General features: G+C 64.2%; 1 protein-coding gene across 1 annotated transcript; it reads right to left on the reverse strand.

The window, feature by feature from the left end:
* Nucleotides 1–287: 287 nt before the first annotated feature.
* Nucleotides 288–17053, reverse strand: RNF44 (ring finger protein 44). The gene is made up of 11 exons (XM_065409468.1): nucleotides 17006–17053; nucleotides 8167–8348; nucleotides 6921–7140; nucleotides 5566–5733; nucleotides 5028–5201; nucleotides 4321–4482; nucleotides 3936–4054; nucleotides 3664–3751; nucleotides 3231–3352; nucleotides 1299–1398; nucleotides 288–350 (listed from the first exon to the last, which is right to left on the reverse strand). The coding sequence occupies exons 2-11, from the start codon at nucleotides 8271–8273 to the stop codon at nucleotides 288–290; spliced, it is 1323 nt and encodes a 440-aa protein (XP_065265540.1). The 5' UTR covers nucleotides 8274–8348; nucleotides 17006–17053.
* Nucleotides 17054–21770: the final 4717 nt, after the last annotated feature.

Consider the following 21770-nt stretch of genomic DNA (forward strand, 5'->3'; position numbering starts at 1 on the left):
CGTCTCTGGGGTGCGCGGAGCACGGGGAGGCGCCGCCGCCCACACCCCCTGCGCCATTCCGGGGCCAGCCCCGGCGCCACGGGGAGCGCCCCGGGCCCTGGCCGTGCCGCGCAGGCGGGGGAGGAGGTGGGGTGTCCGGGATCCTAGATTGCTTCTATTCTCACCACAGCCGAGGAGAGCCTTGGGGCTAAGCGCGCGGCCGGGCCCAGGGGGCGGGCTGGTGGCCCGGGCCCCTCGCCCAAGGTCCTCTTCCTCTAGCGAATTGTGCGGCAGAGTGTCTGTGAGCCTCACTCGGCCTCCCGGTGCACCTCGGACGCGTCCGCCCGGCAGATCGGGCACGTGCGGTTCGCCTGGGGGGGAGGAGAGGAGAGTGAGACCAGCGGCTCTACCCCAACCCAGTGCCCCAGCCAAGAGACAGCCGCATTCGGCACCAGAGAACGGGGCTGGCTCTTCCGGTGCTGCAGCCAGCCGGGAGCCCACGACACCGGGGGGGTGTTTACAGAGCCGGGGCTGCATACATAGACACTACACCCCCGTGCCAGCCATCCTGCCCAGCTCCCGGCCCGTGCAGCCGAGGGCTCTGAAAGCAGGCTGGGGGCAGGGGGAGGGTAAGGAAACACGTGCTAGGGTGGAGCCCTGTCCTCCCGGGGTGTGGGAGCGTCAGGCACACAGGACTGGCAGCACTGTGCTCCCAAGCCTGGCACCTGCCCCCGCTGCGAAGGGCAGCAGGTTACCCCACGGGCAGTCTCCCCGATCTCAGAGGCCTCCGGAGCAGGCGGTCGGACGCTGCCTGTGCCCTGGTGGAGCGTGGCTTGACCGTCACATGGAGACACTCAGCTGGTAGCAGGTGGAAATACACTGCGTGGTCCCAGTGCCTCTGCCCTCTGGGCCAGGCACGGATGGGCCGGCAGCCTTCTCCACCGCTTTGCCCGGCATGTCCCAGGGGGCTCCCACCCCTTCCCTGCACGTCTGCCCCACCCGGCCACAGGCTGAAGCCTCTGGCAGGGTTTGAAGACGTTTAGCCTGAGCTAAGAACTAGCGGGTCACACGTGCGCCCGGTCCCGGCCCCGAGGGATAGCGTTGTTCAAACACGCCCCGTTTCACACCCGGGCGCTGCAGGGGATCCCCACTGACGCACTCTAAGAACATGGGGTTTACCCAGAGCAATCAAGGGGGGGGTGGGGGCAGCAACCCACCCCAGACCAGTGATCCACCCACCACCAGAGGGAGCTGTTGACACCGGAGGCACCGGGACCCGCGGCTGTGCATGCAGGCCGAAGCAGCCCCAGCGCAGGTACCTTTAACCATTTGTCGACACACTTGGCGTGGAACTCGTGGTTGCAGGGCAGGACCCGCAGCAGCTGCCTGGCTTCGAAGTCGCTGAAGCACACGACGCACCTGGGGAGAAGGGAACCGTCACCAGCGCCAGCTCCAGCAGCCCGCCCGCGCCTGCGCTCCGCAGCGCCAGAGGGGACACGCCGGGGCAGTGCTACGCGCCCACGCCCCGAGCCCGACCCCAGCCCCCCGGGAGCGCGGGTACACGCCCCGAGCCCGACCCCAGCCCCCCGGGAGCGCGGGTACACGCCACACACCCCGAGCCCGACCCCAGCCCCCCGGGAGCTCGGGTACACGCCACACGCCCCGAGCCCGACCCCAGCCCCCTGGGAACTCGGGTACACGCCACACGCCCCATGCCCGGCCCCCCGGGAGCTCAGGTACACGCCCACGCCCCGAGCCTGGCCCCAGCCCCCTGGGAGCGCGGGTACACGCCCCGAGCCCGACCCCAGCCCCCCGGGAGCGCGGGTACACGCCCCGAGCCCGACCCCAGCCCCCCGGGAGCGCGGGTACACGCCACACGCCCCGAGCCCGACCCCAGCCCCCCGGGAGCTCGGGTACACGCCCCGAGCCTGACCCCAGCCCCCCGGGAGCGCGGGTACACGCCCCGAGCCCGACCCCAGCCCCCCGGGAGCTCGGGTACACGCCCACGCCCTGAGCCCGATCCCAGCCCCCCGGGAGCGCGGATACACGCCCACGCCCCGACCCCAGCCCCTCCCGGGAGCTCGGGTACACGCCCACGCCCCGACCCCAGCCCCTCCCAGGAGCGCGGGTACACGCCACACCCCCCGGGCCCAGCCCCCCGGGAGCGCGGGTACACGCCACACGCCCCGACCCCAGCCCCCCGGGAGCGCGGGTACACGCCACACGCCCCGAGCCCGACCCCAGCCCCCCAGGAGCTCGGGTACACGCCACACGCCCCGAGCCCGACCCCAGCCCCCCGGGAGCTCGGGTACACGCCCCGAGCCCGACCCCAGCCCCCCGGGAGCGCAGGTACACGCCCCGAGCCCGACCCCAGCCCCCCGGGAGCGCGGATACACGCCCACGCCCCGACCCCAGCCCCTCCCGGGAGCTCGGGTACACGCCCACGCCCCGACCCCAGCCCCTCCCAGGAGCGCGGGTACACGCCACACGCCCCGACCCCAGCCCCCCGGGAGCGCGGGTACACGCCACACCCCCCGAGCCCAGCCCCCCGGGAGCGCGGGTACACGCCACACCCCCCGAGCCCAGCCCCCCCAGGAGCGCGGGTACACGCCACACGCCCCGAGCCCAGCCCCCCCAGGAGCGCGGCTACACGCCACACCCCCCGAGCCCAGCCCCCCCGGGAGCTCGGGTACACGCCACACCCCCCGAGCCTGGCCCCGGCCCCCCAGGAGCGCGGGTACACGCCACACGCCCCGAGCCCGGCCCCCCCGGGAGCTTGGGTACACGCCCACGCCCCGAGCCCAGCCCCTCCCGGGAGCTCGGGTACACGCCACACGCCCCGAGCCCGACCCCAGCCCCCTGGGAGCGCGGGTACACGCCACACGCCCCGAGCCCGACCCCAGCCCCCTGGGAGCTCGGGTACACGCCCCACGCCCGGCCCCCCGGGAGCTCGGGTACACGCCCACGCCCCGAGCCCGACCCCAGCCCCCCGGGAGCTCGGGTACACGCCCCACGCCCCGAGCCTGGCCCCGGCCCCCAGGAGCGCAGGTACACGCCCACAGCCCAGCCCCGGAAGCTCAGGCACACGCCCCACACCCGGCCCCCCGGGAGCTCAGGTACCCCCCCACACCCTGGCCCCCCGGGAGCTCATGTACACACCCTACGCCCGCCCCCCTGGGAGCTCAGGTACCCCCCGACAACCCGGCCCCCCGGGAACTCAGGTACACGCCCCACGCCCCGGCGTCACTCACAGGCTCTGCTCCGACTGGTGGCTCTCGGGGTTGAAGCGGTACGATGGGAGGTGTTCGATGTCTGCTTTGGTGAGGCCCCGCGGCTTGGCCTCGCCCAGCCGCTCAGCCAGGTTCAGTAACGCCTGGGGGCGGAACGGGGACCCAGAGCTCAGCTCCCTCTTTAAACCCCGAGCCAGCAGCCCCTTCCCCAGCCCTCATCTGAGGGGTCCCAGCAGAGCCCCTACCCCTTCCCCGAGTGTCTGCCCCACACCCCCACGGCAAGTGAGCGGCTGAAATGCCAGCCCGCTCCTCCGGGAGCTCCCCAGCCGCCTCCCGCCCAGAAGAGACGTGGCGCAGTCTCCTTGTTCCCACCCCTGGAGCTCTGCTCCCTGCCGCTGGAATCCGCCCCCCCAGATCCCAGCAGCCGCGCCCGGGCGGGGAGAGGCCAGCACACCTCGTAATTCTCCATCTCCACATCGTCCACGTCCAGGTCGAGGCTGAGCGTGGGCCCCACGGCCGTCGGCGACACGGGGAGCATCGAGCTGGGGAGAGAGGGGGCGGGGCAGTTACCCACGAGCAGCGGGACCCTTCAGGATGCGTGTCACACGTGGTTCAAGGAACCACAACCCAACCCCCCACCCCCACAGCCCCCAGCGCGCCTGTGGGGCAGAGGCCTGAGGGGTGGGAGGGGACCCAGCCCCGCAGACGCCCCCCGTGGGTACTCACAGGAAGTACGGCAGGAAGCTCGGGTAGTAGGGGGGGGGCGGCGGTGGGGGGGGCGGCAGTGGCTGCTGCAGTCGGTATCGCTGGGTATTCAGTCGCCGTGGCATCATGGGAGGGTATGGCTGCAGGGAGAGAGCACAGGGCCCGGTCAGCGGCCCCGGGGTGCGCCCAGCCCGTACCCCACCGCGCAGACCGGGCGGAGGGGGAGCAGCAGCCCCAGGGATCCGGGGCCCCAACTCCACCAAGGAGGAGGACCACCCTGCTTCCCGCCAGCCCGGCCCTGTCCCATCTCCTCTCTCGGGGGCGCGGCCGCGTTCCCCGAGCACAGAGCCGGGAGGGGGCAGGCTGTCCCCGTCCCAGCCGCCCCACTCCCCACGCGGGAACTTACCACGCCAAACGGCAGCTCCTGGTGCAGCGGGTCGTGGGGGAGGTAATGCAGCGGGACAGAGGGGGACAGCGCTGGGGCGTGGGGAGAAGGCGGGTAGGCGAAGCCCCCGATGGCATGCTGCTCCCCTCGCAACTCCACCTCATTGTCTATCCTCTGCAGAGGCTGGAGGGGACAGAAAGTGTGTGTGAGCTCGGTTACCGGGGGGTCCCTGCTGTGCCCACGGGGCCGGGGGGAGGAGGGAGCTCGGTTACTGGGGGGTCCCTGCTGTGCCCACGGGGCCGGGGGGAGGAGGGAGCTCGGTTACTGGGGTCCCTGCTGTGCCCACGGGGCCGGGGGCCGCTCTGCTCTGCCAGTGCACCCCCATGGGGATCAGCATCTCACACAGACACCACCCTGCAGGAATCCTGGCCTTCCCGGGCCTGGCCCTCCCTCCCACCTGCTCCGGACGGCGCGAGTCCATCCCAGGAGCACAGCTGCAGCGCCGCGGCCTGGGCATGGGGCCTGGGAACGCGAGCCCAGCCCCAGAGGTCACCCAGCCCACCTTGCCTTGCAGAGCTTGCTAGGGGCAGCTAGAGCCAGAAGTGCCCCTGCCCAGCAAGGCTGCAGGGTAGGCTCACCCCAGCCCGTTCCATAGCCCTGGCCAGGAGCCCAGCCCGTCCCCCGGCAGTGCGCGGACCCCGCCCAGCCCGCCCCGTCCCCACACTCACCATGCGTGGGTGCTGGGCCTGCAGCGGCAGGAACTGGCCGAGGGGGGCCATGTGCGGGGGCTGGTGCGGCGGCACTGGCGGGGGCGGGTGCAGGATGTAATGGTCGCTGGAGAGGATGGGCGGGAACGTCTGGTAGGAGACGGGCAGCTGCTGCATGGCACATGCCTGGATGAGCTGAGAAGGAAGGAAGAGCGCCGGGGGGAGTCAGTCGCCCAGCACCCCACACTCAGGAATGGGGGCCCGCAGAGCCCCAGGGGTGCCCCATCCCCGATCACCCAGCTGGGGAGGGGATGGGGGCCAAGAGCCACAGGGTTTTGTGGCTATCAAAGGTGTCACGGGCCCAAGCAGGCAGTATCCTGCTCCAGGTCGCTAGTCCTTCGCTCCCCCACTCCGTCCGGAGCTCCTGCTTGCCGGTTCCCGTCCCCGCTCCCTCCCCCACGGCACGTCCTGGCGCGGCGTGCCCAGAGCCCCCGAGACGGGCCCAGGTTGCCAGCTCCCCACGACCCCCAGGCGACAGCGGCCGGGCGCCCGGACTCACAGGGGGCGGGAGGCAGCAGAGTGGGTAGTGCTGCCCGCTGAACATCATGGAGCATGCTGGGAGCTGCTGCGCGCTGCACCCGGGGATGTGCTGGCCTGCGTGGATAGGAAAGCCCTGCGTCGTTACCGTGGTCACCGTGTAGGAGAGGGGGACGGGGCCCTGGTGCACCTGCAAACGGGAGACACGCGAAGCACTGTCAGATGGCTCCTCGCGCCAGCCTGCCCCAGCCACGGCCGAGCCCTCATCCCCGTGGGGCCATCGCACGAGGCCGGGCGCTCTCAGGCTGGCCAAGCTGCAGCCAGCCACCTGAATCCCAGCACCTCCTCCCCGGCCCACGGCTCTGCAGTGCCACCATCTGCTCTGCTCTGCTTCACGAGGCTGGGGCCGAGCCCTGCGGCTCCCGGCAGCTTACCAACGCAGCCCTTGGCTGGGCAGAGACCAGGCACGGCCCCTGGCAGGAGCAGCTCGAGGTGGGGCGAGGGGCTCCCCCCAAAGACATTCTCTCTGGAGCACCCAACCCTTTGGCACTGGGCATCTGCGTGAGCAGAGGGGGACGCACCGCAAGGCATCAGGGGACATCGCCCCCTGGGTCATTCACCCAACAGCCCCTGGGGGCTGCCCTCACGGCACCCACCCCAGGAACCTGGAGCATAGCCCTTCCCGCAGGGGAAGGGAGGCTGCCGAGCCGGCTCTGGGCGAGCCAGGCAGGCCCGGGGTCTCCAGGCCGGTGCGCCCGCAGCAGGGCCAGGCGCATCAGGGGTGGTCAGGAGGAAGCCCTGCTGCCGTGGGACCCGGCTGCTCTGGACACAGACGTCCGCAGGAATTCAGAGTCTGGCCACGCTTAGCTCTCACTGAATAGCAGCTGGGCCGGGAAAGGCCCATAATCTGGACTCCACGGCCACGCACAATCTCCAGGGAGGAGAAATACCCACCGCCCTGCGGGGCTGCCGCTGGCCAGGCCAGGCCAGGCCAGGCCAGGCGGCGCTCGGTGCCCCTTTGAGAGGGGGTCAGTCACACCGGATCGGAGCGCTGGGATGCCTGCAGGACTCCCCTCGGGCCTCTACTCCGGCAGGCAAGTCAAAGGCTCTCCGCCTCTGCCCAGTCGGGTCCCTGGTACCCGCAGGCACCGGGGGACCTGTGCAGGGCTGGCCAAAGCTGCCACAGCAGCACATTAGAACTCGTCTGGCACCCACTGGCTCCAGCCCCAGGGCCGCGCATTGGCACCTGGGCGAGAACTGCTGAGCTCTGGGACATGGGCCTGTGGGAACGTCACCCTGGCCCTCTCCTTTCTGGGGAGCTCCAAACCCCTGCCCCTCCTCCCGCCGGGGACAGCACAGTCCCCATCCCTGCCCTACCTGCTCGTGGAGATCCACCATGAATGGGCTCTGGTGGGGCGGGTGAGCGGCTGGGTGAAGCATTCGTGGTGGCGTGCTGGCGAGAGCGTACGCTCGGGGCTCATCTACAGGGAGGTGCTGCTGCTGCGGGGGGAAGGCAGGGCGCAGGTAGTTCTCATCCTGGGCCAGCAGGGTTTGCAGAGGTCGGTCGCGTCGTCCCCACGGACGCCTGGAAGGGGGGCTGTGGGCCGCCATGGGGAAGGAACAGACCAGGAGTGACCTCAGGGCCATGCAGCTGTCGCATACAGGGCAGTGCCTGGGCCAGCCCCACACAGCCATCACACCCCTGGACGGCAGGACTCAGACCACAGCAGCACTGACCATGCGGGGCTGGTGCTGCATGGGACATGTGGGGTTGGAGCAGTCCCAGCTAGGACAGCACCCCTGGGTGTGCAGAGAGCTAGGACCCGAGGTCCCCCCTCAGCACCCTCCCAGACGGGGCTCCTGCGGGGCGCAGGGCTGAGCCGTGAGCCTGCCCGTGAGTGCCAAGCTCAGACCAACACACCTCTATCCCACCCCGACCCCAGGCAGGGGGAGCCTTGCCCGCCTGGCTGGAGTCAGATACACTGGGGTCGGAGGCACCCGGCCGTGCTTGGCTTTACCCCAGCAGGTGAGGTCAGCTGGGCCCCCGAGCTCCGGATGTGCTGCAGTCTGTCCCGCCAGGCTCCTCAGGCGTGGGCCGGCAGAGTTTCAGGGGTGTCACCGGGGAACCAACGCTCAGTGGCTGTGCTGTTCACGCACCCAGAGGCCAAGGGGTGCCCGGTACGTTACGAATCACTTCCCCTACCTGCCCACTAAGACCCCAAACAGCTGCTGGCTGGGCAGGGGAGATCCCCTTCCTCCCACTGCAATGGCCCCAGAGCTCTCCCGGCAAGCCTGCGGCTGCCCCAGCCCTCCCCATGGAGGAAGCTGAAGGAAAGGCCCTTCTTTGGCGATAGCGAGCAGGTGGTGGCAGGGGCAGGCAAACCAGCCCGGCCCGAGGAGCTGAGAGTGTCGACGGCCGCAGCAAGGCCTGGCCTGCCCGGCGCTTTTTAAATATGAAGTTGTTGCCCCTTGACACTACAGATCCCAGCATGCAATGCTCCACCTGAACCTGAGCAGCTGTGCCACACTGCATGCTGGGAGCTGTGGTCTCTGCAGTCTGCACCCAAGTATGGGGGGCGGGGGCAATGCCCTGCTCCACTCCCGGGCGAGGGAGGGGCTGTACCTTCGCCTGAGGTGCTCGGGGCTGCTGCAGGGTCCCCCCGAGAAACGCCGCGGGTTGAAGGGGGCAGAGGGAGGCCGCCTATTGACTGCCAGTTCCCATGGTCGCATTGGTGACGTCGGGGAGGCAGAAGGGCGCGCTGGGCCTCAGGCGCCGAGCGGGACGAGACACCAGCACCTCACAGCCTGCCAAGAACGAGAAGGCAGTGAACCCCCCAGCGCGCACTGCCCAGGGCTCTCCCACCCACAGGCAACTGCACCAGGGGCCTCTGCCCCGGTGGGACCCGCTACTTCCTGCTCCTCCCACACACAGACCGTCTGATCCCGGAGTCCCTGCCCAGCGATCCCCAGCAGCTCTGCTCGGCTGCTCCCCACAACTGCTCCGCTCCACCTGCCCCCCAGGCCTGCCGAGAAACCGACACGGGGGGCGGGGAAGGCGGGGAGTGCAGGGCAGGGGCAGTGCATGCCAGGCCAGCGGACTACACACGCAGGGGCACCCCCAGCAGGAGCCCCCACCCCCAGCCAGTGGGAGGAAAGGCAGAGTTACGCGTGCACTGACTGGCCATCGCTGCCTGCACCTGGAGAGCTCGGCCAGAAGGGAGGGGCAGACGAGGCGGGCATGAAAGCAGCAGCGCTGGTGGCAGTGCCAAGGAGAATCAGGGGGGAAGAGGGCTGACCCCCAGGCACTTCCCACACCCCTGCTCCAGGCCAACAGGCCGCTCAGAAGCAGAAGGGCCTGGACGTATTCTATTCAATGTGGTACTGATGCAGTTAACAGCTGGCCCCGCAGCGCAGGTGCCCCCAGCTGTGACCCCGTCTGCCTCCTGCGAGGGGCTGGGCAGCTCTCACTCCATGCCAGCCTCTAAGCCCCTGGGATTAACATTTTTGTAATGCTTTCCCACAATGCCCAGGGCCTGGCGAGGCCGGGCACCGCGGTACCAGGTTCCCATAGTGTCTGCACTGCTGCTAGTGCCAAGACCTTTCGGGCCCTGCTGCCTCCGGCACGCTGGGACCTGCGGAGGCTTGCCGGTCTCTGCAGCAGGGTGTCAACACCCCGGGCAGCTACAGGCCTCGTGCTGTGGGGCCTGGCCAGCGCCCAGCGAAGGAACGAGTATTCCCAATGGGGGAGCTGCAACGGGGCGGGCCCATACCTTGGGGCACCCTGCTGAGGGGAAATGGCCAGCCCTGCAGGCTGCTTGGGCCCTCAGGGGCCCGTGTCCCTCCGCCGGGGCCCAGTCCCACTCCAGCAGGCCTCGGGAGCGGCAGGAGACAGAAGCTATTGTCTCGTGGGCAGGAACACAGGGCCAAGGGGAGGGAAGGCGCCAGGCTCTCAGCTGGAGAGGAGATGGTCGAGGGAAACGGGTGGGAGCAGAGAGCCCCCCCTCACAGCTAAGCATGCCACCCCATGATGGGCAGCCAGGAGAGTGCCTGGCCTCCACAGGGGCCCTGGTGAGTGGCCCCCCGACCGCGAGCCCCTGCTGGCTCACCGGCATGCCAGCCTGCTCGCAGCTGAGGGCACAGCAAAGCTGACCTCCGGGAGGGGGCAGGCCCCGCCCCCAGCAGTGCCATCTTGCTGGAAGTGGCTTGGTTGGGGCAGCGCAGCAGTGGCGTGTGGCTGAGGGGGGCTCCTCTCTCCCCAGCACTTCTCCTGCAGGGAGCCTCCAGCTGCTTTACAAACTGTTATCCCTGGGGGCAGTGACCCGGCCATGGTCACAGCAGAACAGCCGCAGAGCTGAGAACAGAACCCAGATCTCCTGAGTCCCAGCTCGGTGCCTTATCAACAGACACCACTTGGCCTGCAGCGGGCACAGCTTTGGAGTGACCCCAGCATGTCACCTGCAGGCCTGGGGAGGAAGGCGGGGACACAGGGCCAGGGGGTTTCCCCCCCACCCTAGCCGCAGGAAATGCCAGACAGATGGTAGGCGATGCACCGAAAGGGTCCCTGCTCTCCGGCGCAGAGCGAAGGCCCCAGCAGCACCTGTAACCTGGACAGGGCCGGCACTGCTTTCTGGGCCAGGCTGGGCTCAGCTGCCCGTGGAGCCGGAGCAGGAAGAGAACACGCTGAGCTCGCTGCTCTGGGAGCCAGTGGGACCGTTGAGCCGTTTCAGTCAGCCCGGGCCCGGGCTCAGGCACAGGAGGACCCCAGCAGCTCCCCGAGGAAGCTGGGTTTGGGTTTTCTCCACATGGCCAAGTGCGCCTGGCCCAGGCTCCACAGTAAAGCCTCAAGCGGGCGCGGGGCGCTGGCCCGGCTCGCACAGCTGCTGGCGCACAGGGCGCACACCTGCTGGGCAGGCCGGGCCCGAGGCAGGGGGAGAAGTGAGCTCATCCAACCACAGCCTCAGCTTTCACGTCCCTGCAAGCTCCAGCGGCTGCAAGCACCACAGGTCTGCACCAGCCAGCGTCCCAGGAGCAACGTCTTGGGCCCCTCGCTATGCCAGGCCTGCTGTCGCCACCAGCTCCCCTCCAAGGGCCCCCTATGCAGGCTGCTGCCCGGGGACCTGCCCTCCTGCCGCTCAGATCAGCCAGCTCCCACGGCTCCACCCCCTCCCTCAGGGACACAGGCCTTGTCAGCGTCCCTCCCAGGGGCAGCCGGACCGCCCCACCCAAGGCACCAGCGCCGGGGAAGGGCGGGGGGATAAGCCTCCAGTCCTCCCTGCGGCTCCCCAAGAAGAGCAGAGCCCGAGGGGTGCCGTGGGACAGTCACACCGGGGGCTAGGTACTGGTGCGGATGCTCCTCCCGGAGAGCCCATTGCGAGAGGGCAGGGACCACATTCTCCACAAGGGTCTGGAGAACAGGGATCTTCTGTGGCAGCGTCGATGCCCCCAGGGTGCCACCTTCCCCTTTAATTCCTATCCAGGAGCTTCATTCGTTCCCTAGCTGGCCAGGCGCTCTCTGGGGCGGGGAGCCGCTCTCTCTGCTCTGGGTCTGCACAGCACCAAGCAGCCACACAGTGATACACACAACAAACGCAAAGGTGAAACAGCATCCCAGGTGCTCGGCCCACCTGCCAGGCCAGCCACACCACAGCCAAGGGCCCCACGCAACGGGAACCAAGGATGAGGCGCTCCACGGCGGCCTATGAACAGGCCCCAGCCTTCCCACGCTAGGGAGGTGGGATTACTGAAAACCCACCCTGCTCCCCCAGAGATTGCAGGCAGCTGGAATCACGCAGGCCCTGTCACTGCTGGCCAAGCGAGCGGGGTCCAAAGCCTGCTGACCCCCACACCGCCAGCTCACACCCTTGCACCCAGGACTGCCTTGGGCCACACTAGTGCTCAGTGCCGTGTTAGCACGTGCATTTCCCAACACCTTCCCAGGGCAGGAAAAGCCCCTAAGAACTTTGACTGAACCCCACCCCAGGGCAGCCGGCCCACTGCAGCTTCGAGGCAGTCGCTCAGCCACCCACCCCGACCCAGGCCAACCTCTGAAATGTCCCACAGAGGCTGGCCAGGCCCCACGGGGGCAGCACCTCCACGGGGAATCCAGCTCCTGCTCCAGATTCTTAGCTTTCATTTGACATTAGCCCTTCTGGGTGCAAAGATAACCTTCACACTGTGACTCAAGCGTGACCCAGGAGTGATGTCTGGCTGAGTCTGCAGACAGCCTGAAGCAAGAGCTCTGGGGCACGAGCTGCTCGTTCACCTCAACCAGCTGTTAACTCTGGAGCCTAATAATGGTGATGTAAGTGTCAGTCTCAACTATTTCACTGCTGATCAAAGCACACTGGAAAGGAGAGGGAGGCGCTCAGATGCCTAAATAAAGCACGGCCACCAATCCAACAGCCCCGCTGCCACTCACGCTCTGGGGAGGAGTCTCATTTTGCCATAACTTTCCCTACCCGCCCTTGATCACAGAGCGCTTTCAAGCCCTGCCTGGAAACACCAAGTTCCCTGCACTACTGGGCGTCCTGAGAAACACATTATACCTCAGTGAGAGACGAGACGCGGACACGCCACTGTCTGAAAGGAACTATAAAGTGAAGCCCTTTGTAGCTTCAGCGGCGCTGGGCCGCCCAGAATGCCCCCCATCCTGGCCACGGAGATTCGAGAACAAAAGGCAGCACTTCCAAGGAGGGGGCGTAATGTGCACACCCCGCCCTTGGGACCGTGCTCTGCTAATAACGTCTGCTCTCCCACTGGCTCTCTGCACGCCCGAGAGTCACAGGTGGCCAAGTGTCAGCAATGCAGAGGCAGGCAGGCAGGCCCAGCGGTTAGGGCACTAGGACCCAGGAGACCCGGGTTCAGGTCCCTGCTCCACCAAAGACTTCCAGTCACCCAGACGGGCCCCATCATCCAGCCCGACCTCCTATACATCCCAGACCACCCCCACGCCACGCCCAACCACCGGGAGACTGCACTGCTGCCTGCATGCCACGGGCAGAGAACGGGCGGGCTGAGATGCACCAGTGCCCCAGGCTCCAGCAAGGGCAGGGAAGTGACTTGGTGCGAGATACCCAGACGATCCCAGCAAGCGACCCGAGCCCCACGCTGCAGAGGGGGACAACCCCCCCCCCCAGGTCCCTGCCAGTGTGAGCTGGGGCAAAACCCCTTCCTGACCTGGCGATCAGTCAGACCCTGACCATGTGAGCAAGAACCAGCCAGCCAGGCAGCTGAGAGACAGACTTCCTGGTGCTGCCTCAGAGTCCACACACCCCCATGTCCCCCTACCAGGGAGGGCTCCCTGAGGCTTCAGAGAAAGGAGATAAAAACCCAAACCAGAAAACACCCAGCGAGGAGGGGGTTTCCTTCCTGACCCCTACAGGTGACCAACAGAAGCCCTAAAGCATGAGCTGTTCGAAAGAGAAGACACAGAATGGCCCCCCAGCATCAGAGGCAACCCCGCCATACAATCCCACTCATAAATCTGTATGAATCGCCCTCCGCTGCTCCTGTGGGGCGGCTGGTCCAGAGCCTCACCCCTCTGCTGGTTAGACCCCTTCTCATTTCCAGCCTGGGGCCAGCACTGGCCTCTAGCTCCAACAGCTCTTCGCCCTCCCATTGTTCACCCCCCACCTGCATCTCTGGACAGCAATCAGATCCCTGCTCAGCCCCCACTTTGCTAGGCACACCCCGATCACCATCGCAGCCCTTCTCTGCACCACTTCCTGTCTGAATTCATCTTCCCTGGACATGGGTGACAAGAACAGTGCACAGTGTTCCAGACGAGGTCTCACCAGGGCCTTGTCCAATGGCATTAATACTCCTCTCTCTCTACCGGAAACACATCGCCTGACCCAGCCGAGGTTAACACAGACCTTTCTCACAGCCCCACCATGGTCACCCTGTGATCCACCTACACACTCAGGTCCCTCTCCTCCTCCCTCACTTCCCCCGAGCTCAGAGCACAAATGCTTGTTCCTAGTTCCCAAGAGCATGACCTTGCCCTTGGGGCTATTAAACCTCATCCCTTTTCTACTCCTCCAGTCCTGAAAGTCGTCCCATTCTTCCTGAGAATATTCCGATCCTCCTCTGCACGGACGATCCCTCCCACCCTCACTTGGCCTGTCCCTGCACCAGTTCCCCATCTGTGAAATGGGGATCGTATCGTTACCCTGCCTCAGATACCACACGAATGGAGGCCCTGTAGGTCCCATACACCAACAGAAAACAGCACCCTACAGAGACATCATCTTAGCTGAACATTTCAGGGGGTTCTGAGCCGACAGGAATCTCTCCCCAGACCATTCAGAGTTGAAGGTCGACAGCCATTAACTCCAAGATGCACCAACCGCCTGCATGGTGGCAGAGAGGCCAGAAGCCCCAGGTCTTCTCTGCTAGAAGCTGCCAATTTATCAGACTAATATTTATATTTGCCAACCTCCATCTTCCTCTTTGATCAGACCATGGGCCTCTCCACATCAGCAAGGCGTGCAATCGGAGAAAAAAATCAAGCAACTATCACAACTCAGCAAGAGGGGCTGCCACAGCTCTGCACAAAACAAGGCCAAACCTCGGCCCGGCTCAGGCACCGAGCTACGAAGCACGCGTCCCATACAAGGGCTCACGGAGGCAATGCTGGGAGTGACTCTCAGGAGACCCACGGAAGGGCCTTAGCGAGCAAAGAGAACTCCCAGCACTGATCAGCCACCCAGCAGAGACGCACGGGCTAGCCAGAGGCCACCCACACCGGAGCCGCAGCCTCGCGAAGAGGTTGAAAGGAGGGGAGAGATGCTCAGACAACAGGTGGACAGCACCAATGCAAATGTCAGTATCAGCTGGGGGGCCAGGGCTCCCCCTAACCTCCCAGAGGGCCTCACACTGGCCACAGCATCCGAGGGGCAGAGCTAGGAGGAAGATCTGGCCAGGTCTAATTTTAGCTTCCCCGTTGTTTGCAGCATCTCGGGAGTTGGGAACAATGCCCCCACCCCACCCCTTCCAGCAGCAGCTGCTCCTCCTGCCCTTGGGAAAACCCCATGATGTCACCCCACCTGTGGGGGCCAGGTCTGAGAGCTGACTGTGCTGCAAGAGTTCATCATAGCGTCCCCAGGCTCCATTTTGTTCCACAGCTACGATTCGTCCCCCCTCGGTAGCAATAACGGCTTGTTGCTGAAGGGATATGGGGTGAGGAGGGCTAAACAGACCCAGCTTTGTAACTTACCCCTTCAGTTTTTTTCAAAGCTGGGTTGCAATTTGCTGCAATTCTTTTTAATGTAGGTCCTACATAAACAATGAGCAACAGATCATTGTATTCACAGCAGCCTGAGAGTTACAAGCGTGGGAGCCGGCACTTGCCAGCAGATTGCAACAGACTTGCAATACACACTGCTTTGGGGACTCGGGACTTGCAGGGGGCCCCTTCAAAAAGAGGTGCGGGGAGCCGTGCACATCCTGAGGGACAGCACAGCCACACCCCCAGAGCGGGCACACAGGAGACCCCGCAGTCCAGAGCCCCCACACCTGCGGGTGGGGCATAGGAAAGAAAGCAGCGTTGGTTCACAAGAAGGCCCAACATTCCTGGCCATAAGGCACTGGCATTCCAGGGCCCTTGACAGCTTTGAGCAGCCCCCCGCGGGGATCTCTACGCCCCAATGAAGGCTGTCCCCTTCCTTCCTCCCTCTTAATGCTGCAAGCCACTCCACCCCCACGACTAGGCACATGTCTCTGCTCCCCTCCCAGCAGAGAGGGCAGTGGGGAGAGCTCCAGGACCACTCCCTACCAGGAGGCCCATGGGCCCTCAGCCCATCGCCCTTCCAGTCCCGTTACTGCTGCCCTTTGCCTTCGCTAACGTGTTTATCCAACATCCAGCTGCCCGCACCCCAGCATCTTCCTGGTGCAGCTGTGCCGTAGAGCGGGGGCAGGGGCTTACCACCCTGTCACTTAACCTGCAGGATGGTAAAAGCGTCTGTCTACACTACAGGGAGAACCCGGGGCCTGTATTCCATTCTTAACGGCCCCATCCTCTTTGCCTTGACCACGCCCCCTCCTCCTCCTGCCCTGCCGCAGGGCCGCTCTTTGAGAGCGAACTGTACTGTACTGCCACGAACAGCCAGACAAGAGCATTCACACCCCCCATCTGGGAGCACAGCCCAGCCCTCCAAACCTCTCTCCTCCAGCACATGCCCTTTGGAGCAGCCCCCTAATAGCCATCACCCCAAATTCTCCTCCCCCCTTGCATTCCAGAGCCTGCCCACCCCCAGGATGCCACCCCCGTACACCCCTGCTGAAATCCTCAGCCCCATCTCCACAGGCCTCAGGCCCTGCAACTCCCTTCTCGACAGCCTCCCCCACCACTCTATCAGCCCGCTTCCCAGACACCCCCACCGCCTCCCCGTCCCCACCCCGCCTCGCACTGGGCTCCTCCATTCTTTCACACCGTCTCAAGGTTGTTGTTCCAAGGACCTTCTCCTCCGCCACTCCCACCGCCTGTAGTAACCTCCCGCCTGTTTATTTACTCGGCTCCATCTGTTTGCAAGTGCCAGCTGTAACCTCTTCACTCCTGGGTAATTCCCCTGCACTTCGCTCGGCCCCACCGCCCCCGGCCCACAGACACTGGGGGACGCTGTTTGCAGGAGAGAGGATACACAAAGGGGCCAGACTGTCCCTTTCACTGCTCAGGGAGGAGACTAGGAAAAAAAACAGGAACTCTCTGGGCTGGTGCTCTGCGGTCCCCGCACAGGGCAGGGGCAGGGGCGGGAGGCCCGCAGCACCCACCTGGGCGCAGGAGACCAGAACTGCACAAGTGCCAAATACCCAAGGAAACACTCCGGGGGGGGGGGGGGCTCGCCTCCTGACACACGGAGCTGGGGGGGGGGGGGCACCCCAGACACACCCCACCCTGCGGATGGCCCAGGAAAGGAAGCACACCTTGGAGGGAGCAGCAGGACTGGAAAGTCAAACTAAGTTTGGAGGTCACCGGACGCTGTACTTGGCCACCCCCCCTCGGCGCCCCTGGGCCGAGCCTGTCCAGGAGCGCCCCCAGATCCCTGCACCTCCCCCGGAGCTCGGGGTCCCGGGTCCGCCCCCCCGGCACGGCTGCTGCGATCGCTTCCGAGCACGGGGGGGTCACCCCGCGCTGGCTTTTCGGGGCGCCCCGGGGGCGGGACCAGGCCCAGGCCCCGGCCCCGGAGTGCGGCCCCCCCGCGCGCGGAGCTGTGGCTTTAAGAGCAGCCCGAGCCCCGGCCATGTGCTCGGTGCCAAACAAAAGCAATAACAAAGGGAGCGCCCGGCGCGCGCCGCACGCGGGGACCCGGGGCCGAGCCCCGCAGCCCCCCCGCGCGGCACGTGTCGCTCCGCCGCCCCGGGGCCCGCAGCGCGAGCAGCCCCCCCCCCCGCGCGCCGCCGGGGCAATGACCCCGGGGAGGGGGCCGGCCCGGGGCCGCCCCGCGCAGCCCGCCCGGCCCTACCTGCGCCTCGGTCCCGCGGCTTTGTCCGGCGGGCGCCCGGCCCGGCCCGGCCCCTGCGGCGGCTCCGCTCCGCTCCGCGCCGCCCCGGCCTCTGGCCCTTTAAGACCCGACGGGGAGCGGCGGCCGGGGCGTTTGATTCACAACATTCGGGGGCCGGGGCCGCGCGCGCGCGCTCGCGGGGCGGGGCACGTGACCGGGCGCGTCACACTCTACCGCCATCTTGCACGGTGGGGGCCGAACCCCCCCCCCCCCCCCCCCACGCGGGGCACCCGGGTACGGCGTAACCAGGGGCAGCGGGTATCCTAGCAACTGTCGCCACGCAGCGCGGGATGGGGCCTAGCAACCAGGGACGCCGCGGGACCACTGGCCCGGCCCAAGCCCGCACCGTGCCCCCCGCGCCTCGGCCAGCAGGGAGGGGACGGGCAGCAGCAGAGCCGGGCCCAGGAGCCCCGGCCCGGAGCCGGCCCCGATCCTGAGTCCCCAGCCTGGGCCAGAGCCAGCTTCTCCCTGGGATTCTGTCCCGTGCGGAGGGGAAGGGTTGGACCTTCTCCCTGCAGTACTGGACCCCCCGCGCGCTGGGCCGTGCCCCAGGACCAGCGCCCCAGGACCAGCGCCCCGTTGAGTGGCACCTCTGGGAGCCCCAAGGACGGCGGGTTCCTGGACGCGAGGGAGCTGCCAGGAGGAGGAACACTGTCCCAGCATGACCCCACCAGCACTCGGCCAGGCCTCGCTCTCCTACAAGATCTGCACGGCCTGGGGCTTGCGCGAGGACATGCTGCCCTGGCAGGACGGAGCTGCACACTTTCTAGGGATCGAGATGGAGGCAGTTCAGTTTATGGGCTACATTTGACATCATCTAATCATGCGTTTTCCTCAAAGATGAATGCCAAATAAATACTAGGCATTTTACAGTCCTTCCTGGTGAAAGCCAGAGACTCCATACATGCTCCAACTCCTACTTAAATTCAAGAATCTCCCCATCTCACACCAGCACAAGCAACCAAGGGCAAGAGGGAAAAATGCCAAGACCCTGGCTAAGGCCGACACGGCCCTTTTCGTGCGCTGCACTAGTATTTAGACCCCTCACAGAGTGAGCCAGTAATGGAGCTTCAGCTTTCACTGACGTTTTAAGGATGGCTTTAGTCAGAATATTAGACTTTTTTTTAATGTATATGTTCATTGTTTCTGCATCAGGCTTTTCAGCCAAAGCCAGCGAGTTTTCATTTTAACCAGTCTGTCAGCTTCTTAGAATATAGTCATTTTTAAAAAATGAGTTCAGAGTACCTTGAGAACATATCCCTAAGACCCCCTGCCAATGTGTAATTTCGCAACCATCTTTTCCTTTTAAGTTGTGTGAAAAAGCCACAAAAGGGGACCTGAGTGCATTGAAACTCATTATGCACCAAGTGCTGTTAAACACAGAGTAAACAAATGGTAAATAAATAAAATAAATCTCCCCTCTACTCTCTGGTGTCACTTGATACAATAGTTACAGATGCAGACAGAAGTGTTTGAACTGATGGGATCACTAACACTGACCCTTTACATTTTTTTGGGCAACAGAAAAGTCCAATTGGCATTTGGAAAGGCTTATGGCTTTATATTGGAACAATGGGGGAGCACCGAACCCTAAAAATGTACAGGAGTTGCACCAGAAGCAAACTGAGGAAGCCCTGCAGTTTGTGTCTAGAGCCCAGCGGAGCACGCCAAGAGGCTGTGCTACTGACTGTCCACTGATCCTCTGGAAACTCACTCAGCTGCTCTATGCGAGAGTCACACCATAAGTACCAAATGCTGTGTCCAAACTAAACCTCCCTACTAATATAGAAGCATTTAATGGACACACAGAAAGCCCCAGTGAAGAAAGAGAGCCAGCTTACAGCTGTGATGCAATGGGAGGACTCTTCTACAGTCATGAAAGCATCCCTGTAAAGTAGAACAAGGCAAAGAGTTTGTGGAGCTAGTGAATGGGTAGTGCCATCACTCTAAAAGAAACACTCCAAATGGTTACAACATTTTAACCAGTCAGGAATGCAGCAAGCGAATCAACACAGGTGGCCAGGTCACTCCTGACATCACAATCCCATCAATACCGCACAGTCCAGAGTTCACTCGAGACGAGCTAGGTTTCAAAACCAGCCAAAATATTTGAGTGGTTCCAATTCCGGATCGAGACAAACTTACGAAAACCTGATGGAGACCACATACCTGAGACACCCCTGGGCTCTCTGTCACCGGGCCCTGTCCGAGCCCCCTACGGCACATAGCCTCATTGCTCAGTATCCCCACCATCTCCATGCATCATTCACACCAGCTGAACCCCAGCGAACAGCATTCATGACAGACACACAGCTAGGAAGGGTCAGGGGACAGTTCAAGAACCATTACTCTTGGGGCAGGCGCCCCAAGAATCATACATAACGTTGCCCCTGCCAGCCATGCTACCTTCCAATCGGCAGTTTCAGTCTAAACTGGGTACATACTTGGGGAGCCAGAGAACATATGTTCCCACCCCTCCCAGGGGAGCTTCATTACTGAAGTGAATTTAGTGCTGATGGAAGGTACCCGAGCGGCAAAGGCCTCTAGCTGATCTCCAGGGCAGGTGCGAACAGCAGGCACGCAAGCTTTGCACGTATTCCCCAACATACTGCACCCTGCCCTGGAGGTCAATGGAGGTCAGCCTCTGTGCTCCCATTCTATCCCTGGCCTCTGTGCCGAGGCTGCCACTTTGCAATGTGGAGATCTGGTCAGCAGGTAGTGGGGTCCTCAGCCTATTTCACCTCTGCCCCAGCAGATGATCAGAGGGCAGCAACTTTGGGTCAGTCCTGAGCTGGGCTAGGAGAAATTCCAACACCAGTCACAAGGGCCCCAGTCTCGTTCCCCATCCTTCTTTATTTAATCTGACCCACACCTTGCTGTGACTTGCCTCAAGACCCATCATTCCCACAGGCTGTGCTCACGACAGCACACGCAGCCTTTGGGAGCTCACTGTGCAATTCCTACCATGCTGCGGCCGTGCATGCCGACGCTTCCTCCAAGGAGAAGTCACAGGCACTCATTGGCTGCTTTGCAGCGTGAGTAAATACACAGCCCAGCCTCTCCCTGGTCGCCTAAATCCAAACCTCCTCGAGTCCAACCTCTTTAAGACACCATCTGCTGCTGCAGACATGTGGCGCTTCCCATGACCCAGATATAGATCAGGTCTGTAGTAGGATTAGATTGGGTGGGTTCAAGTGGCTCAGTGCATCTCCCTTAAGAATTCTTGTCCCTGAGCCTCCCCAAAGGCTCCTAGTTGCTAAGAATTTTTGTTCAGGCTCATTTTGGTTTCTTCTCCGGGGGGGGGGGGGGAGAGAGAGAGAGAGAGAGGGACCCTCATCAGCCCACAGCCAGGCTTGGAAACTGCCCGTCCAGAAAGCAAACAAAGCGATCGGCTACCCAAGCCCATAAATCCTTCCAGGTATGTCTACTCTGCACTTAAATACCCATGGCTGGCCCGTGTCACCTCACTCGGGATTGTGGGGCTTGGGTTAAGGGGTTGCTTAACTGTGGTGTAGACGTTCAAGCTCTCGGACCCTCCTGGAGTCCCTGAGCCCAAATGTCTACACTGCAGTTGAACAGCCCCAAACCCCATGAGCCCAAGTCAGCTGACAAGGGCCAGCCACGAGTTCTTATCTGCAGTGTAGACGTAGTCCTAGAGCGCGCGGGACAGAGATGATCTTTCTAGCCCAAGCTCCAGGGGCTGCAGTAACGCAGCCATGCTTAGCTGCCCCAGGATAAGCCACTTCCCCCAGGTGCTCCCTCTCCACTCAGCTTGGTGCAGTGAACTTCCCTGACAGTACAGGCAGGACGCCTCGGCTTTGACTCCCACTCACCCCCAAACTGACAGCTGCAGCAGTACTCACAGGACACACATTAATATGAAGGAAAAAACCCACAAGCTCCCCCCACACACAAACACACATTCTCTTTCTTCACTTGCCCCAAGGTCACCATATCCCTGTGGCCTGGGACTTCGTGTCCCCAGCAAGTCAGACGCTGCAGCAGCCAGCTCTGACCTGGGTACTCGCACAGCAAGGGGAACCCCTCGTTCTCCAAATCCCCCCCCGCCATGTTTCAGGAGGGTCCATGCATGCAGGGCCACAGAGCCATTCTGCTTCTGCCGATAGATTTCTATTTGATTTGAACATACCACGGACCATGCTGCCCCGAGATCGCTCCGGCAAACAACTCCCCTTCCCAGTGTCTGCGAAGGGCTGGGAGAGGTCTCCTCCCCCCTTGCCATGAGAGGGCTTCACATCACAGCAACCCTCTTCCTAGGGAATTCCCTACCCCGTGCAGCCCCTGAGCCGGTTCTCATTCACACCAGCCTCTGAAGCAGCCCAGCACCACACAAGGTGGCATAACACCCCCTTTGTTACCCTCCCCCTGCCAAGGAGGCACAGCACAGAATCGAGCCCCACTGCCATGTTCTAGAGCAGTGGTTTTCAAACTGTGGGTCGTGACCCAATACTGGGTCGCGGAATGTCAGGCACTGGGTCAGTACTGCTGAGCGGGCCGTTAAAGTCCCGTCGGCGGTGTTACCCGGCTAAGGCAGGCTAGTGCCCAGGGCCGGCTCCAGGCACCAGCACAGCAAGCAGGTGCTTGGGGCGGCCAAGGGGAAGGGGCGGCACGTCCGGCTCTTCGGCGGTGGGTCCCTCAGTCCCTCTCAGAGGGAAGGACTTGCCGCCGAAGAAGAAAGCGGCGCAGTGGAGCTGCCGCCGAAGTA

This window comes from Emys orbicularis, chromosome 8 (genome assembly GCF_028017835.1).
Source record: "Emys orbicularis isolate rEmyOrb1 chromosome 8, rEmyOrb1.hap1, whole genome shotgun sequence".
Classification (NCBI taxonomy): domain Eukaryota; kingdom Metazoa; phylum Chordata; order Testudines; family Emydidae; genus Emys; species Emys orbicularis.

Bases quoted from the DNA above. Each gene is read 5' to 3' on its own strand.
- RNF44 (XM_065409468.1), bottom strand. From the start codon at position 8,273: ATGCGACCATGGGAACTGGCAGTCAATAGGCGGCCTCCCTCTGCCCCC. The intron at 3,353-3,663 runs GTGTGCTGGCCT...TTCCGCCCCCAG, and splicing joins TGGAGATGGAGAATTACGAG to GCGTTACTGAACCTGGCTGA. The intron at 351-1,298 runs GTACCTGCGCTG...CCTCCCCCCCAG, and splicing joins GTGTCGACAAATGGTTAAAG to GCGAACCGCACGTGCCCGAT.